The sequence below is a fragment of the Lissotriton helveticus genome, chromosome 2_2 (genome assembly GCF_964261635.1).
Source record: "Lissotriton helveticus chromosome 2_2, aLisHel1.1, whole genome shotgun sequence".
NCBI classification, from domain to species: Eukaryota; Metazoa; Chordata; class Amphibia; order Caudata; family Salamandridae; genus Lissotriton; species Lissotriton helveticus.
Window position 1 is genome coordinate 34,709,242 of NC_136060.1, and position 20,193 is coordinate 34,729,434.

General features: G+C 43.1%; 1 protein-coding gene across 2 annotated transcripts in view; it reads left to right on the forward strand.

Moving 5' to 3' along the window:
• Nucleotides 1-20,193, forward strand: part of SNX25 (sorting nexin 25) — a 1,269,225-nt gene that overhangs the window by 1,136,159 nt on the left and 112,873 nt on the right. For both annotated transcript variants that reach the window (XM_078678040.1, XM_078678039.1), the window contains 2 exons: nt 4,259-4,372; nt 13,259-13,423. In XM_078678040.1, the coding sequence (XP_078534166.1) occupies nt 4,259-4,372; nt 13,259-13,423 (279 nt within the window). The remainder of the gene's footprint in view (nt 1-4,258; nt 4,373-13,258; nt 13,424-20,193) is intronic.

Genomic DNA, 20,193 nt, shown 5'->3' on the forward strand with positions numbered 1-20,193 from the left:
GCAGAAGCGCACTCATCCCGAGTTAATGCACACAAAATTGATAACCTGTCTGTGCTTCATAATATAAATGATTTCAGGCCACTAAAGTGGATGCTACTATTGTTAGCTGTCACCTTTAATCCTGTTTCAACATTTTTCTGTACACCGTATTCTGAGTGTCAGTATAAAATAGGAGGCTACAACTATTTTGCTGTTGTATGTACTGATCTGATGCTAGGGGCACCATTAATAGTCCCCCTGAAGAGTATTCAGTGTTTGCACCACTTGATAAATGTCACCTATCAGTAATGAGGAATAACGTGGATTTGAGTGCTTACTGCAACAAAATATGAAAGTCCTTGTAATTTGCCGAGACTTTCCCACCTTTAAATTCCGATAGCTTTGAAATGCTGAAATGTAATGGACTTTATTTCGCCCTCTAATTTCTAGGTGTGGTGAAGCCTGCATAGCTAATTACTCCGACCTTTACACAAAGAGTTCACATAGGATTCAGAATTATCTGACCAAGTCGTAAAAAGGTTTAAGGTGTTACCATTGTGGCGATCAGCAAACATGTTTCAACCACCCATGTATCAGAAAAAAATGCTTGAACCATATTTAATAATGGCAATAGGTACTTGTTAGATTTGGGGGTCTCTAGTTGGCAGAGGTAGGTACCTTTGACCAAATAGGGACCCTTGTGTTTAGTCAGGGTAAGGGGCTACACTCCTAAAATAACCCCTGCTCACCCCCTTGGTATCTTGGCGCGAGCATTCAGGCTTATCTCAGAGGCAGTGTGTAAAGCATTTTTGAACACATACAGTGATACAGTGACAACACTACAGATGGACACCATATAGGTTGTATTATAAAAATAACTATTTTTATATAGACTTAACACAAGACCATACAACAAAAATCCACAATATTGTACTCAAAAATAGACTTTAAAATAATAGAAAATTCCTCAGTTCTCTCAAGTTGATAAAAAGCACACTCAGTCCTCTTCTCCTTTATTTGGCAATGAAGCAACCACTGCAGACCAACCCCAAAACCCACAGCACAGGGGTAGTCTCCTCCTTCAGCTTCCTGGTTCTTATCCTCAGCAAAGGTTCCTCTTGATTCCCAGAAGTGATCTAAAATTCTGGGATCTGGGTCCACTCTTTTATACACCAAGATCCTTTGTCTCTGAAGGCAGAGAGTGTTTGTGCCTAGTCCAAACCAGTTCTGTTAAGTCCTGGAGCACTTTGTTTACTCGACTCCTTCTCTTCCTTTGACAGTGTAGGCCAGGGACATTAGACGCACCACAGGAGGTGGAGCCAGCATTGTGGAAGGCAGGCACAGCTCTATTCAGATCCCAGGTGCTCCCCTCTCCTCACTCTACATGCAGATGGGTCTATTCAGCCCTATGCTGACTCACCCTATCTCCTGGAATCCCCCAGTCCCTGTCACTCAAACTCCAGACAAGGAATACACAACCTAGCAGTGGCAGGCTTGGACAGTTAGGCAAGAAAATTCCTACTTTCTAAAAGTGATATTTTCAAACACAGAATGTTAAAACCAACTTTACTAAAATATGTATTTTATCATTCTGAGTTCAGGCATACTAAACTCGAATTTCTACCTAGTTGCCTGAGTCAGTTAGGATTATAGGATGTTATAATCAAACTGCCCATTCTGGCCTATGGGGAACAGGTAGCCTTGCAATAGTGAAAAACGAAAATGGCTGTAATTCACTATTAGGACATGCCACACACATCAGGGCATGTCCTACCTTTTACCTACAAGGCACCCTGCTCTTGGGCTAACTTTAGGGGTGACTAATATGTATAAAAAGGGAGGTTTAGGGACTGGCAAGTGGGTGCACTTGCCCAGTCAACATGGCAGTACCACACTGCACACATGCTCTGCAATGGCAGGCCTGAGACACACTTTACAAGCTGCTCGGGTGGGTGGCACAATCAGTGCTGCAAGCCCACCAGCACCATTTGATTTACAAACCCTGGGCACATGCAGTGCCCTGTACTAGGGTCTGACCGTAAACTAAACGAGCCAATCATGGAGTCACTAATCCATACATCAATTTACCTTAGGGAGCACTTTCACTGTGGCACTGAATAGCAGTGGAGCACTGCCAAAAAGCATCTAAAACCAGCAAAAATGTCAGAGGCAACAGCATAAAATGGAAGGAAGACCCACGCCAATGGTGCCAGGTCTAACAGTACTGTACATTACACTTGATGAAGTTTACTGACTTGCCTTCACTGGTTTACTTGTACAGTGCTGAGGGATTCACTCACATTTCATACGCAACCTATGTCATCATAGTCATTTGCAGATACAATTCTAATTGTTCAACTGTTCTGATGATAATCATTTGCTTGAGAAAGCACTGCACGCAGTGGCGGCAGCAACTTATAAAAAGTAGTAAGCTGGGTGGAGGAGGTGCGGGGGAAGTGCGGGATGGGTTGCGCCAGGGGGGTTGGAAGTTTAATAATAATACATTTTTAAAAAGGAAGACTTACCCGAAGCTGCTGGCTGCCTCCCGTGTCGCGCCTTAGTGTTCTTCCTTCTTCCTTGTCCAAGCAGGCACTGGGACCGCATCACTGACTCCCTGTTCAATCCCCGTGCTGTTCTCATGCAATAAGAGCGGCACAGGGATTGGCCTAAGTGCGCATGTGTGTTTGGCCAGCCTGAGACAGTCTGCCAAACACACATGCGCACTTAGAAGTGCTCAAACTAGTCCTTCTCACCCCTCCCATGACCGGTCCCGCCCCTTCCTACACACGAGGGTTGAGCCAGCTGCTGAAAAATAAAGCAATGATTGTAATTTTATTTTTTCAGCTGCTGGTTCTGGACCAGTAGGGCGACGCTCCTCCGCCATTGTGGAGGAGCAACCCAAAAGGCATCCTGCTTCCACCGATATTGCCAGTACTTCTTGATTTCACAGTATATGGAAAAACCTTTTCCCTATAGTAACTATACTGGCCACTTATGATAGAAAGGCTAAAGAGACCTTCACCATCGATGTACCATATGTGAAGAACGTCTGGCTTCTGCTTGTAGATGAGCCTTGAATTTTAGGTGGTGCCTATGCTTGCACATTGGCACTGCAAATGCAGGTACTCTTGGTGGGAAAGGGTGTGGAGCGTTGCACCACTGGCACTCAAAATAGCCAATGATATTCATGGAGAGATGCAATGGAGTGAGTGCCAGTAAGAAGCCTCCACAAACATAGAAGACATAATTACCACCACAAAATATATTTATCAGTATTGGCAGAAATGAGAGTGGCCTCCAGAAGTAGTCTCAACACCAGTTGGAGCATGAAAGAGACCATGAAGTCCTGCCATTGAATCCATGCAGTGTAAGAGGGTTGATACCAGTTTAATTTCTTGGTTCCTTTTTGGTCAGCGGCACATTTTTACGTTTATATATATTTTTTGTTTAAACCGAGTATGTAGGAAAAAGAATACAGGATTTGAGGCAGAATCTCAGGACAAGCGGGTAACGCGAGGCATACTCACTTACCCGAAAACTGACGAGCATCATATAGTCATTGCTAAACAACTCACACTAGAGGGTAGACAGCAGGATTTTCCTCAATCACGAAAAAAAATCTTAGTATGCAAATGTTTGCTGGGCACAGTTATTAGAGACACTGAATTTGTCATAACTGTCCCTACTGTGTGCATTCACTTCCCAAATAGACACATTCAATGTATGTACAATTAATAATGGAATTCGTAATCTTGTTGATAACAAAAGGGGCAACGGAGCCAGTTGCTCGGAATTAGACACCAACGTTAACCGTTCCTCTTTCACCCTTGTTCCTAAAATCTATTGTTTTAATTAAGTCTTTTTTATTAAACCAGGCGCTAGATTATTGAACATCACAAACTAGTTTATTGTTTTCTATCGCGGTTGAGCTAGTCATTGTTTTCTTCTGCTTTTAATAACAGTACTGGCTAATTATAGAACAGTTACTCTAGCATTTCGCATGGCTTCCAAATACATAGAAGTAATATTGTAGTAGCAATTCCTAGAACCCTACAGCAGTCATATATTGCTACTTAGAATCTTGAACATTGTTCTTGTTTTGATCGAAAGATGTAGGCGTTTAAGAAAGAAGTTAATAAAATTTGCTTTTTTGCTTTTCTGGGGAGAAACCAGGATGAGGCAAGTAGTTGCTTGGATAATCCCTAACATATTATTGTAGTGTAAATATTGTCAGGCATGTGGTACATGTAATCTTTTATTTTATTTTTTTCCCACACAGTGCTTTTCGTCCTTAAAGAAAGTTCAGTTGCCTTCTCTCAGTAAACTGCCCTTTAAATCTATAGATCACAAATTCATGGAGAAGTCGAAGAATCAGTTAAATACCTTTTTACAGGTAATTTAAAACCTTATTACCGCGTTTGATAAATGTATACATATATAGTAGTTGCCATTATTCTATATTTTTGCCTAATTGTGTGGGCTAAAGGATGTTCATCTATTGCAATATCATGTAGTGAAGGGACATGTTCTGCTTGCATTCACTTGGAAGACTTTCATATCCTCAGATTAGCGGAGGTGCTAAGAAGGGTCTGAATCCATTGGATAGTCTTTAAAACGTTAGCTACCCTCTTGAATTTATTACGTTTGCAAACCTGAGGCACAGGGACATCATTTCATGGCTGCCTTTCTTGGGATGGGCTGTTAATCATGACGCCAAAAGAGTGCCATCAGGACAGTCTTTTGTGTGCAATACTGACGGTTTTAGCTGTCTCTGGAAACAAAAGTAAAACCTGCTTAAATCACATTACACAGAGTTGCATTGATGCCTTCAATCAATTTGCCATCAACATAAATGATAGATCTCAAACTTTCAATTTGCCACCTATTAAAGAAAATATAATGCTTATGATCACCAGGACTGTGAGAATCTTTATAATGTGTATGATGTAAGCTCTAAACAGAAGGAATGACAGTGAGGGGTTTCACCACTTGTTGATTTGATGGTCTTCTTAGGCATCATAAAAAGGCTGAGGAGTTTAATGTCTATTTGAACAGCATGGTGAGCTAACATGAGTCTTTTTTTTAGCTGTGATGAGAGTGCTTATACTATAGACTACATTTACAATACTAAATTTATCAGCAGTTTTTGTATTTTTATCACCACTTTCTTGGTCTCTGATTGTGAATTCAGGCCAGATCCATATATATGCTGAATCCGCTTTCACATTTCTCAGGATTCACCAAACATTTGAGATCTTTCACCTCTCTAAGCCACCTACTAACCACGTAGCTACCATAATGACCATTACCTCAAGAAGTGCAAGATGTGCTTAAAGATGCAGTACAGTCACCTCAGAGGCAGGTAGTTCGCCTTAGGATGAAGCAGGGAAGTTGTTCAACCTGGGGTCCACCATCCCTAGAGGTGATACATAGCGGTCATCCTCTTCTTCAGCCTTTCACGTGACAAGGTCTGACCAACCCCTTCAGGGCCCTCAGGTGGTTCTTCAAGTTGCCAGCGTTCATACTCCTAGTGGATGTTGAGGTGCTAAAAATTGAGAGATTCTACCTTGGCATTGAGCTGGTCAACGTCAAGGTACTCTTCACTAAGGATGTCTGGAACCTCTCCTCAGTTTCTTGTGTTTATTTGCCGTTGGACTCTCTGTCGATGTCAAAGACATCGGAGTCTACAGTAGGTTTCACTGACAGCAACTCCTGCCGTCTCACACAGCTTTGACATCCATGGTACTTTGTTTCACCAATTTGTCACTCTTACACAGACAGGACAAGTAGCCAAGGAAATGATCCCAGCAACTCCAACGTTCTTCACATTATGAGCCTGGGAGAACAAAATAGGAGGAGGATCGCCAGTCTTCTGGTTCTAGTGAGAGGGAATCTTTCTCAACACATATTCCATAGTCCTACTTGAAGACGTTTTTCCTGTTCTTTAGACATAATTGACCCTGTCTGCTAAATTTGCAGAATCGCCTCCTCATCAAGTAGACTGTGGTATTGCCTTTCATGAGGGCAGCGAGGAAGTTTAACATGGAGGCATCTGCCCAACATCTTTGTGACTTAGCTTCCTAACCTCTGGCTTAACTCATGGTAACCTTGATGCTAGGTCCCCTTGAACTAACAATGTACAACTTCTTTTCTTCAGTCTCCATGAAAGCTGTGGCTAGGCGACAGGAAAAGAAATATAATGGGTCCTGCTTCTCCGAGAATGGAAAGCAAAGTGGATGGATCCAGTAGAGCGGGAAGACTGCTCCACCTCAGCATTTGCCTTGAGTGTCGCTAGTTCTATAGCCTTATTGGCCAATTACAATAGAGAGCTACGTGACTCACAGCAGAACCTTCCCAGGGAAGATAGAGAAAAATCTTCGCAGATCATAAAGGAGGGAAGGCTGGTTTCTACTCAAACCATCAGCAGTGCAAAAGGGTTGGCTTATCTAGCTGCTCATGTCGCCTCCCATGGACTTACCATAAGACATTCTTCGTGGTTTTGGCAAACGTCTGACTTTGCACAGCCAGCAAAATCTTCTGGGCTTGACTTTTTCAGGGTCCTTGTCCACATACAGGCAAGGAATGTAGTGTATGAAGACAGAAGCAAAAACACCTAAATCTGTGGGTATTGAAAAAAAGGAAAGATTTTTTCACAGTACATGGGTATGACAGATGTCGGACTCTTTTTTTGTTCTTCTTTTTTTTTAAGGCAACATCAGCTGCAGTGTAGAGAACAATCCAGCAGAAGCTGTTATTTCATAAGCAAAAAACTTGAAAGAGCACAGGGTTGCAGCATTCTTCATGGCTGCATGGAAGGCGTTCCTTTCTTTGCCAACACCGAACAGCAACCCTCTGGGTGGAAACATTTCCAACCATTTCCCTGGCTGACGGAGCACCCCAAAAGACATTGTGAAGTCTGGTTTCAAAATCAAATTCCACCCCCCTTGAAAAAAAGAATCTGCTAAATGATGTCTCTATTCACACAAAAAAATCATCTACTTATCCATCCTGAGCTGGTAAAAACATATGTTCATGTGCTCATCATTTAATCGTTGACTTTGGAAAATCTCTTCTGGTTGGAGTTCTTCACCCACACAAGGTCTCAGCTTCATCATGTGGGTGTTCTGACACCGGCAACAGATGATGTTTGGCGGGCTAATACAGAGCTCTTAGTGATTTAAAATTGTATTAAGTATGGAGATGTGCTTTCTTTTATTTGGTCTGCATGAGACAATGAAGATGGTGTAACAAGTGATTTTCAACCTCTTATCAAAAGTCAGGTGGTGAAAAACGTCAGCTTTAAATTTGATAACCAACTGCTATTCCTTACCCAAGTAAACTCGGTAGTGGGCACCTGTTTTGCTCACTTGCAACTTCTTTGAAAGTTTTTGTTCTTACTGTCCTTGACGGCCAGATAACAATAGCTCTGATCATATCACGGCTTGACTATGGGAACAGTCTTTACCTAGGCATGCCCAAGTACCTGATGGATAGGCTTCAGCTGGTCAAGAATGCAGCGGGACGAACTATTTTCGAGCTTCCCCAGGATACTCACCTATCCAGACTTTTTAGGAGTCTTTACTGGCTGCCAGTGAGAAAAAGGATTATCTGCAAGACTCTGCTTGTGACTCAGATAGCCTTATATGGAATGGGCCCTGGCTATCTCAAACAGAGGATCTTGTTCTATGTTCCACAGAACAATCTCCGCTCCACCAAGCTTCTCCTAGTCAGTACTCAATGTATCAAAAAGTCGACGTCAGAGGGAAAGGCCTGGGCCCGTCCCTTTAGGGAAAGATCTGAGCCCGTCCCTTTAGAACAAACTGCCTCTGACCCTTAGAAGCATCAAGTCTTCGCCCATGTTAAGGAAGAAGCTGAAAACTTGGCTCTTCTCCAGCCCTTAGCTCCTTCCTGCCCCCGCTGTTACTTTTTGACATCCAGCGCCAGGGCACTCATTGAAGTAGCAGCACTTCTCTATAAATACCCCTACATAGAACAGAGAACAACACCATCCTCATTTTTCACCTATGGTCAACATGTTTTTGCTGCCCTGTATTGTGCTAAAATATCACAGGGCTTTTGTCAAAACCCAAAGGACCTTTTTTATTCGGTGTGACAGGGATGACAGGTTTCATTCTTTAACTATTACTTGCACCACTTAATAGAGTTGGATATAGCCAGATAGAAGGGCATGTTAGGGTCCTGACCAGATCATGCCACTTTGTGTGAGTGATTGCTTCGCGGCTCCGAAAAGCCCCAAGTAAGGTTAAGCAATTTTCCCAGTACTTGTTTTACCCGAATTTGTAGTTAGAAACAGGAAGTAGTAAACTAGGAAATTGGTTTTTGATAGGTCCCCCAGCATAGTTGAGGACTGGAGAGACGTCTGTGACTTTAACATGTTGAACATAGAAATGTTTTTGTCATATATTTTTTTATTGTGATTGTTCATCTTTGAAGCATTCCCGAATATGAATTATACAATGAAGGCACCATTTATTTTTGGAAGGTATTCTCTCTGGTGAAGGTAGTTAAGTAGTGAGGAGATGTCAGAGGTCCAAAGAGCTGTCCATTTCCTCGGGCTGTGTTTAACTACGTCACAGGCCGTGTCTGCAAGTTTTAGGGAGTGTGGAATGATGCCCGAGGAAGTTAATGCTTAAAGACAGAGGGACTACTATGTTATGTTATGTTATGTTATAGTTTTTTATTGGGCGCACAGCTGCTCCAGCGAAGGAGCGTCCTGGCGCCTGACAAGGTTAAACACAACATTACTAAAAAACACAACCAGAAGAGAATAACTAAAGGGCAGATCTAAAACAAGAAAGTTTTAATGGCTTTCCGGAACTGCATGAGATCCTCCAGCAAGCGATTCTCCACCGGGAGAGAGTTCCAGATAGCCGCGGTTCTCACGCGAAAAGATCGTCCACCTACACGACACAGCTTAAATCGAGGGACCACGGCAAGAGCCTGGCCCAAGGATCGGAGAGAGCGTGTCGGAACATAAAAGGATAAAAGGTTAGCCAGAATCTGAGGGGCAGTGCCTTTCAAAATTTTAAAGGCCAAACATAAGACCTTAAAATGAATTCGCCTCCTCACCGGTAACCAATGCAAGGAACGGAAAACGTTGGAAACAGAACAGAATCTGGGCAGGCCGACTATCGCTCTAGCTGCAGCATTTTGGACACGCTGTAGGCGAGTAATTTCTGCCTGATTGGCCCCCACCAGAAGAGAGCTGGCGTAGTCGAGCCGAGAAATAACAGTGGCCTGAATCACCAGCTGCCTGGTCGGGGCATCGAAAAATTTAAGAACAGGTCTTAAGCCCCGAAGAACACCAAAACAACAGGCCGCGGTTTTCTTGGTGTGGCCAACAAAGTTAAGGCCTGAGTCCAGCCATACTCCCAGGTTTCTTAATTCCGAAACCGGAGTCGGAGCTGGTCCCAGCTCCGAGGGCCACCACCTGTCCCCCCAAAGCTCCGCTCTCTTGCCGACAATCATAATTTCTGTTTTAGTTGCATTAAGCTGGAGACAGTTCGCCGTCATCCAGTTGGCCACCGCCTTCAGTCCATTCTGAAACCTAGGGGCATCTAACTCCGCATCCCCGCTGAGAGTAACCGCTAGCTGAGTGTCATCGGCATACGAGACCATAATCAGGCCCCACTGCCTTGCGACCTCAGCTAGCGGTCTCACGTAAAGATTAAATAACGTGGGACTCAGCGAGGATCCCTGCGGAACCCCCATGGCCAGAGGTTGGAATTTGGACTGAAAGGGTGGGATGGCCACACAGAAAGAACGATTGTCAAGAAACGAGCGAAACCACTGCAGAGCCTGTCCCCCAACACCAATCTCCTCCAGCCGGTGCAGCAGAATGCTGTGAGAGACGGTGTCGATGGCGGCGCTGAGGTCTAATAATACCAGTGCCGCCGTCTGACCAGCATCCAGCACCGCACGTAGGTGCTCCACCATAGCAAGAAGGGCCGTCTCCGTGCTGTGTCCAGCACGGAAGCCATTCTGCGTGGAGTCTAGGACATTGGCCCGAGCGAGATGGTCTGACAGGGCCCGATTGACATGGGCCTCCGCAACCTTTGTCGGCCAAGGGAGTAATGAAATAGGGCGGTAGCTCTCAGGTTTCGAGGGGTCCAATGAAGGCTTCTTCAAAATTGGAGAAACCACCGCCTGCTTCCATTTAGTTGGAACCACACCCGAGGCCAGCGAAAGGTTAATTAGGGAGCACACCATAGGGCGCCCCAGAAAAGAATGGTCTCTGAAAAGAGCAGGTCTCACTGTGTCCGACGGAGAGCCAGACTTAATTTGCAAGGCTATTTTATTAAACCCCTCCGGGAGTAGCGGGGGAAAAGAGTGCAAAATGTTATGACCTTGAGCGCCGTCCAAGACTCTCGGTGCAGATCTCAAACTAGGGAAGGCCTGGTAAATCACCTGGACCTTCTCCAGAAAGAAAGAAGCCAAAGCCTCACAATGGGAAACGGAACCAGCCACCGGAGAAGATGTCCTTTTCGCCAAGAGATCTTTAACGGCTTTAAATATAGTCTTGGACGGGTTCGAGCTGTTGCGGAATTCCAAGGCATAGAACGCCGCACGAGCTCTACAAATAGCTCGATGATAGGTCTTGACGGAAGCAACATATGCGGCTTTCATATCTGCCTCATAAGACTTCCGCCACGCTCTTTCCGCCCGTCTACATATACCCTTCAAGGCACGTAATGCACTGTCATACCAGGGACTCGACTCTCTAGAGCTTAATTTGCTCGAAAGAATAGGAATCAGAGAGTCCAACGCCCTGGAAATCCAACTGCAAAAGTGATCGTAGCCTGTTTCCACATCCTCCAGGGTGCTAAGCTCTGCCTCTAGAATGCGATGCAGGTCTTCCAGCCTGAGTTTGTTCCACTGCCGTCTGGGGACCCGTCTGATCGACGGAGCGGAGGGGGCTTTCGGGCAGAGGGTACTGAATGGACACAAGAAAGTGATCCGTCCACTCTAATGGGGAAATGGACAGAATCCGAGCTTCGGCCAAGTTGGAAAAAAGGGGTCCAAAGTGTGACCCCCTACATGGGTGGGCTGGGATACCCGTTGGAAGAGCTGAAAGGTACACATCTCAGGACACAGAAAGCATGAGTGTGTGTGAAATAGTTGTGCTCTTGAGTGAATGGAGGACGGCGACTAGACTACGACCTCCAAGAAGGGTCACCGCTCATTCCATGACCTGGTCTCTGCCTGCCCCTGACAGCCTGACTCCTCAGCAGCCTGTGAAAAAGACTTCAGAACAACCGGAGGCATTGATGACATTTACCAGGATGGTCATTTTGAGCCTTGTCTAATCCTAGCTAGAAAGGTGGAACAATAAAAAGATTCAGGATTCCTAACTCACAGAATGACAACCAAAAATGCCTGCTGGTTGTTTCCAACCCATCCTTTCTACAAAGTCCAGTGAGACGACCATTTAAAAACTGCAGATGAACACATCCTAGTGTCTCTACGGAGTAAGTTTTAAAAACGGAATGATGCAGTCTTGGGTCCGATTTTCCCTAAGAGCAGGACATGTCCCCAATCTGTGCATGCTATAAAACGACCCACTCATAGATATTCACAGGAAGGCAAAAGTAACTGGAGGAAGGGAAGGGGAGCTTAACGGGCCTGTGTGGTACCTAGAACAAGAAATCGTCCGCGAATGTAGCTAAGTTTCTAATCTAGACCTCTTAAACTACTATTTTAATATTTACCACGTTCACTTTTTTAGTACATTTATCACTGTAAAGAAAATACAGGTTTCAGATATGGCAGTTTGGCATTCACCTGTGTACAGTATTAGAAAACAGCATGGTCACGGTCAACGCAGCAAGAGAAAGACCAGCTCCAGCTGACGGCCAGGCAAAACTTAATGAAAACTCAATAATAATAAATACCTATGTTCCGTTAACAAGTGTATTCAGCATATGATGGGGAAAGAGCATCACCCCTCAACTGACCCCATGGAAGTCATCAGATAACATTTCTTCACTCCTTAACTGTGTAATATGCACCTTGTGCTCATCTCACATTCTTGGCCTGTGCCCTCCTGCTAATGTATTGGGATAGATTTCTTAGCTAGTCCTAAGCACAGAACCCTATTTGTCATTCCCAGATACAAGCCCAGTATGCATTGTTTCATGGAAAGATCTAGCGTGTGACCCTCAACTCGTTCCCAGTTTGCCACACCTGCAGGACAAGGCCAAATCATATGACGAAAGTCACATTTTGGACACCGGTCAGTGGGAGCACATTCTTTCCTATGGATGACTGCTGGTGCGTGATACATCCTATACATGGACCTGAACTGCATGAGTTTAAAATGACTTTGCCTATACCCACTTTTATGTAAGCAGAAATTCTGTTCAATTCACATTCCGGCTGTGGAACCCCACAGTCCCCCTGCCATTTAGTCTTAATTTTAAGCGTCACCAAGAGGCGGTCTTTTCAGAGTGCCTGATGGTGCCGATTTCAGGCAATCACTGCGTGTTAGTAGTTCAAGCTCCACCAGTGTGGTAGAGGCTGGCAGCCTCTACGGTTGTTCAGGCAGCTTTCACTATTCTAATACATAAAACAAAAATTGTTCTGCCTTAACCCCAGACTGCTCCCTAGCATCTCCGGATGTAACATTCAGCTGTAAAGGATTTCTATCGACACACAGCCATCGTCTTCAGCACCTTGCATCGGGAAATGGAAAGAACCTTGTGCTTTTGCTATTATTTTTGTTAAGTTACAACTTGAAACGTTCATTTTCAACTATCGAAGTACACCAATCCATTCACGGGAATACTTCTTTCATCCTTTTGATAATTTCATTTCTGGAACTCCAGCAAAATGTAAACCAATCCAAAAATGAGGTGTCTAGGTCGTGGCAGAATTATTTTAAAACTCATAATGTGCACAGGTAGCCATTTTAAGTATCTTTGCTTCACTTTTTTTATTGTTCTTTCATGGCTATAATTATGTCAACCTAATCCTTCTTGTATGAAAAGGCAATATGTACAAAAGGACTGGCACTGGGTGAATGTGTGCACTTTTTCAGTGACGTATTTAATCAGAGTGCTCCTGTGTTGCTGTTTTAATTGGTGTGTTGCCACTAAACTAATGGTTGCCTTGATTGATTACTCTGCCTCTGTATTAGCCACACATTTCAATATTGTGTTGATTTCATAGGCTCCGTCAATACTTAAACATAACAATATGTACAGTAAGTTAAATTCTAAAAACGCTTTTTGACTAAATCAAAGTATGTGATTTTCCACAGAAATTGCTTTCTGACGAGAGACTCTGTCAGAGTGAAGTGCTTTATGCTTTTTTGAGTCCATCCCCAGAATATCTAAAGGTCATTCATGTGCAGGGAAAGAAGTCGTCTTTCTCGATCACGTCGTTTTTGGAAAAGCTTCCCGGTGACTTCTTCTCACATCAGGAGGTTAGTAATCAAAATACATCACTTAATGCTGTTTGTTATTTAAAATGAATTTATAGAGATAGCTTAGCTCTCGTATGTACTAAGGATCTCCTATATACAAATCATTATACTATGCTCAACAATGATACCTCATTTCTATTGTGAAAAAATGTTCTGTTCCAAGGGCTCTACTTAACATTTTGCCTGCCTTGTTGGTGAGGATCAGACTTTGTACCCGAGAAAGATGGAGACGGTGAGGGATGAAAAAGGTCCGCCCCCCACAAAAAACTATTTTGCTTCAGTGATTGCACTGAGATTTCGCAAGGTTCAGTATTGGGTCCAATGTTTTAAGTATATTCTGTAGTGATTATCAATAAGCGAGATACAAGAACCATGAGTTATACAAGAATCTTGGGTTTGATTGTGAGGTCGAAGAAAGACATGGTTCTATGACAAAGGGATTGAGACAACATCAAGTCAGGAGAGGATTGATTTTTCCATTTACTCATTAATGTGTTTAGACCACCATGATGACGATGATGATGACGCATAATGAGACATACGATGATGCTTGTCTGCCTTTATGTTAAATATGTGTGCAGGTTGCCATATGTTAGTCTGCATTCATTCATGCGATTTTGACGCCAAACAAAAAAGAAATAAAAGTAGGATGCTTAACCTCCATTTGAGGAAGCACTTCTGTCTTACCACTTCTTCCCATAGGGAAAGCTAATACTTCTCCTTCCCACCCGTCCCAAGTGGTGAGTTTCTGTGGTCACCCTCTGGTTCACATATTTGTGTCATAGTATCCAATATTCTCATCACTCCTCGATGTGTGTCCGGATATTTAGCAACCTAGAGTGGACTTCTTTCTAAGACTTCCTTCCTCCTCCTCACCCAGAAGGACAAATAAATAAGTAAAGTACCAGCAATAATAAATATTGTATTCTGGCATGGTATAGGTCTTTTTTTTCTAGTAGTATGATCACCTTATCTTATTCAGGGTTTCAGAAGAAGCACTCTTTACTTACACAGCCTTCATGGGCAAGACGTAAAAGTGAGTATTTACACCGGAGAACGGCAAAACGGTGCCTTCTTTTCCCCCAATATATTTTCCAACTCCAAGATTTCTTTCTTTTTAAAACTGAGTATCCCCTTTACTGTTTGATAGAAAAACCACAACACATTTACCATATTTCCAGTTGTGTCTCTCTCCTCATGGGTAGTGGTCCTGAAAATCATCAATGTATGCCCTAGCGAAGAGCAAATGAGTCTAGAAAGCCTTTCTTTTGTTCTTTTTCCTCCTTCAGGTAACCCTGCTTTTCTTTTGTAAGTTACGTCGAGGAATAGCTGTGTGACCGCTCTGAGATGCAGACTCCATAGGCTGCCCTTAGCATGGTAAGGGTGCTTCAGGAGAGGAGTTCTCATGTAAGGAAATCCCATCTCTCATTCTTGCTTCTTAGAAATAAGCCCTGGTCTACCTACTTGCTCTTTCGGGTTCCATGTGTGGTTATATTCTCGGCAATGGGGGTTTTAATAGAGTAGAAACCGGGTAAGGGAATGTATCCGGTTGGGCTCCATGGGTTCCTGAGCACTGTAGAACTGTTTGTGGCATGGGTTCTCTTCATGGTGCACACTTGACTTCATCATGCTCACTTCAGTTATAAGGTAGCAGGCACATGTACTATACACAGCCTGACTCCTTATGGTGGTATTTATAAGACTGGAATGTGATTTACATGGCAACCCAGTAAAGCCGGAAGATCCGCAATGTAGGTTACTTTGAGATTGCTGTAGAATTGTTTAGGTTGTTCAACAATGCATGCTTTTCTTTTTGAAGAAAAGTTTGCTTATGAACACCACCAATCATGAAATGTGCACTACTTTCAGCTGGAAGATTCTTCTGCTGACATGAATGAAGGCCCTGGTCCTTCTGAGACACAACTGAGTCTCTGTGTTCAGAGGTGCCCCAGCAGTTGATAACCAGTCAGTTGCTTTTGCATAGAAATGTTTAAATGTGCCTCCTCCTTTCCACAAAATGTCTAGCAATGGTCAATATGTTTTTTAGTCAAACCTGTTTGAAGTGCAGCCAAGGATAAATGTTTCCAGGGTTATATTTTGCCAGATTGTTTCAAACATTTAAAAAGAGACTGGTCTTCCCAGGTCTTAATAGTAGGCCAGAGTAAGATTTCTTTTTTAATCCATTGGCATAAGTGAGTCTGGTGGCAGAAGCGCCATCCCTCCTGTGTATTGGCCTCTGCTCTCCAGATATCTGGGATTTCCCTGAGGAGCTGAACCTCCTCTAATGCCTGAGATTGTTTTCAAACAGGTAGAGAACACTGCATCCGAGGGGCATGCAGGGCACCTGTTCCTGGGCACAAAGGTGGACTGCTACTTGATGTAGATAATGAGGTGAGTGGAGAATAAGTCCAAATGGCCAGTTGATCTAAGACTGCTGGTAAGGTCTCTATCACTCTGCTAAGCGGTGGCACCAATGAGTGAAGAGACATTATCTACTCAAAATGTTAGGAGCTATGAATGCTTGTAATTGGGGACCCCGTTGAGGTCAGCATTGTAGGCTCAGAATCGTATTTCCATACTTGAGGTGCTGGTTGAGGTGTCTGCTCATGTATGATTCTGAAAGAGAGAACACCGTGAAGGAGAAGGGAGACTGCTGTGTGGGATGCCCATCTACAAGTCGATGGGACCAGAAGATTCAAAATTGAGCAGAAGTGAATATTGACTTTTGGCAATGAAGACTGACTTTGAAAGTCCACCGAGAGAACTGATGCTAAAATGTCCTCTCTGTAAGAAGCTCTGGAGGAAATTAGAGGGCACGTTGCCAAAAAGATGCAGAGGTGAATCCTTAAGTGCACAAACATGCAAGATGAGAGCCGTGGTACAAGAGCTAGAAACGTAGATGGAACTATCAAGATGATTGTTTGGTTTTCTCCATCTCCAGGCTTTGAGATAATGCGTAATTCCCATAAAATATAGCAAAGGTCTGTAGTTTGAAGATCTTGTGGGTAGAATGTCCTCTAAACATGATGATGTAAAACTACCAATCTGGAGTTTTTTTAATATTGAGGTTTTTTAAGTGCTATACCTATGTCCTGTGTTTGTGTTTATGGTATTAGGATTGCCCACAAGGGCCCCTGCAGGCAGAGAGACTTTGAACAGGCACACTCCTATAGGTACTGCACAACCAGCAGCAATGGGAGATAGTTACTGGAACAGCCACGAAGCAAAACAATCTGACCATGTAGGGACTGAGAATACCTACACAATTTAAAAGGCAACAATCTTATAGTCTGTAGTTGTGAGCCTGGGAGTGGTTCTCAACCATATTGAGGCTAAAGTGAAAGGGGAAGGTGCATGTGTTCACTCACCCTTTCCATGATCACGCATCTCCAACAGCACTATTAAACACAGAAAAATTATACTGGGTTGGAGCCTCCATGATATCACCTCCATGGACAGGATATTTTTCTGTTTTTCTGTGTTTGCTTGAAATCAGTTCTTGTTGAACTTCTTATTTCAGAGTGTAATCACATAAATTTATGCAAGTGTCTGGTTTGAAGCTTGGTAGCTCCCTAAGCCCCACCACCCCCTATTTAGGACCTGGTTTTTTTATTTGTGGGCGTCTGCCATCATAATTTGATACTGATCCTGTAAAACCCTTAAACATTTTGTAAGCTTTAATGTTTTGTTCTGCTCACTCCCATATTCATGTAACCTAGACATATGTCTTGATATATATTGAAGCATCTTAGATGGAAAAATCTCAATATAATTGTAAATGCGTGTATGGTAGTTACAGCTCTCTTCTTTCAAACCCTTTGAAGAAAAGGCTTGCTTACTAAACTCAGAGAAAGTAGTCAAGAACAGAAGCACCATATTCTTCTTCAGTTTAAAGATAATGTATGCCTCTGGCTTTGCTCAAAGTCCTATCTCTGCCACAATAATTCAGATTGCATTTCATTTTGGAGGACCCCAACAGTTTCTTCTTAAACTCTCAGTGTGAAGTGTTAGGTCTTACCAGCTGTGGAACCAGGCTTCCAGAAATTACAAGTATTCATCCTCGCTTCTCCTGCCAGCACTAACTCTATTTTGATGTAATAGTTCGGGCTGAGACTTGATGGAGTTTATGAAAGCTTCAGCACTAAACGTTGTGTTCGAGGCATGTGTGCTGTAGATACACATGCTTTGCATACTTCTGCCATCTAGTGTTGGGTCTGGTTGTTTCAAGTTATTTTTATTCGAAGAAGTCTTTCCAGTCACGAGGTAAGGTGACTCCTCCCTTCAGTGATAGTGCGCATGGGCATTGACTCCATTGTTAGATTGTTTTCCTGCAAGAGGGTGAGAATGGAGTGAGTGAGTGAGTGTAGTAAAAAGATATCCATGCGTATGTAATGTAAATACCGAGAACTGCAACAACTGCAGGTTTACAGGGAGTTGAGAGGGCGCATGGGTAAGTAACATAATCTGTTTGAGGCATGAGTGCTGTAGATACACATGCTTTGCATAGACTATTATCGCAGTATTCTCCCAAAGCAGTGGCTAACCAGCAGATGTTGCAGTTGTCTGAAAGGTTGCCTTTAGCACTGCTTGCCCTACATTGGCTTGCTAATACATTCACACAAAAGTGCTTGGCAAATGTGTGTGTTGTAGACCCTGTTGCTGTCTTACATATGTCATCTATAGGAATGTTACCTAAAAAGGCAATAGATGCCCCTATTTGCAAGTGGAAGGTGCTCTAGGGGGTATCGATAACGTTTTTTTTAGCTTTTGTATAGCACGTTTGAATGCATTTAACAATCCATCTTGAAATACCAGATTTAGAGGTAGGATTGCCCTTGTGTGATGTGGTGCAAATGCGACAAACAGTTGCTTTGTTTTACGAAAATCTTTTGTTTTTTCGATATAATACAAGAACTCTCTTCTGACATCAAGTATGTGAAGAGCTCGTTCTAATACAGAATCAGGTTGAGGGAAGAACACCGGTAACTCAACTGATTGGTTAAGATGAAATGTAGAAACTACTTTAGGCATTAATTTTATGTTGGTGCGAAGAACTACCCTATCTTTATGAAGCTGAAAGAAGGGTTCTTCTAAGGTTAATGCCTGAATCTCACCAACTCTCCTTAATGAAGTGTTTGTAATGAGGAAGGCAACCTTCCATGAAAGGAACTGTAAAGTAGAATAGTGTAATAGTTCAAAAGGTGGACCCATGAGTTTTCTAAGTACAATATTGAGATTCCATACTGGTGCCGGAAGTATCCTGGGTGGTATTACTCTTTTTAAGCCTTCCATGAAGGCTTTTATCACAGGGACTTTGAACAAAGATAAATGCTGTCTGTTTTACAAATATGCAGCTACAGCTGCAAGGCACAATCGAATAGATTGTAAACTAAATTAGATTGCTGTAGGTGCAGAAGGTAACAAACGATGTTTGGAACAGAAGCATCCAGAGGATTAAGCTGTAGATTCACATGTGCCCTCCCACCTCCCTGTACACTGTAGTTGTTGCAGTTCTCGGTATTTACATTACATACGCATGGACATCTCTTTACTACACTCACTCACTCCATTCTCACCCGGGAAAACAATCTAACACTGGAGTTGATGCCCATGCGTGGTATCACTGTAAGCTACCTTACCTCGTGACTGGAAAGACTTCTTCGAAGAAATACAACTTGCAACATCTGGACCCAACACTAGATGGTATGAGTAAGCAAAGCATGTGAATCTACAGCTCTACATGCCATGAACAGATGGATAAGTAACATAATCCTTCTTGGCCTCCTTCGCTTTACCTGAAATCTACTTTTTAGTTCTGAGTAGTGCAACATCTGCGCCATAGCAGCAACCATTTGGATCCAGTAATTGCTGTAAGTAGGCCTGCTGTCAGTATATTAGCAGTGAACTCATGTTCTCCTTGAAATTTTGTTGTTGGTTATTACAGTCAGTGTAGATTGTATATTTTTTTTAAATCTCCCAAGTTCATATCTCTTCAAAACATCACAGCTACATTCTTAGATGGATCTGTGTGTTCTGTCGGCATGCTTCATGTTGGACGCAACTTTTTGTTTCTTATTCATTGACCTGTGTTGCTTCATCACAGACTGCTGAGACACCTAGGTTTGGATCTGTTTTCTGTTAAAGTTTATTACTACAGATATAAGATGCAGTCTGAGTTCCACATCCATACTATACTCTATCATTCTGCACTTCGCCCTTGAGCAAAGCATTCACCATCTATTTAGTTAGGATTTCTTGGTGCTGCAGTACTCTTCCCTGGGGTCTTAAGTAGAACTATGTTTTCCCCATTCTCTTCCACGTCTCTAGCTCTATTCTGCATCATGAGGGACCTCAGTTCCACGAGACTACCCCTGCAGGGCCGCCTTCTACATCACCTTTTTGGGCCACAAAGCCTGCCTTTTTTAATACCTCTCAGGCATTCCAAGGACCGTATGACCTGCTCCAGGTGTCATCCCTTCTTATGATAATTTTAGGTGGCATCATGAGAGATGGGGGCACTGACTTCTCTTGTTCAGCCATATTCTGCTCTATTATGTGCTGCTATTTTTGAGGAAAATGTGAAACATCTTTGGTCATTTGGCTTGTCCCTTCTTCACTATTCCCAAGAAGAGGTGTCTCCATCCATCCTTGATCAGGATCTACTCATCTAAATTCCACCTCCCTGCCATTGAGTGAAAGGACAGGAGTCTCTCACCAGAAAATAAATGTATGCAAGTGGATACCTTTAACACACTATCAGGAGTTAAGGG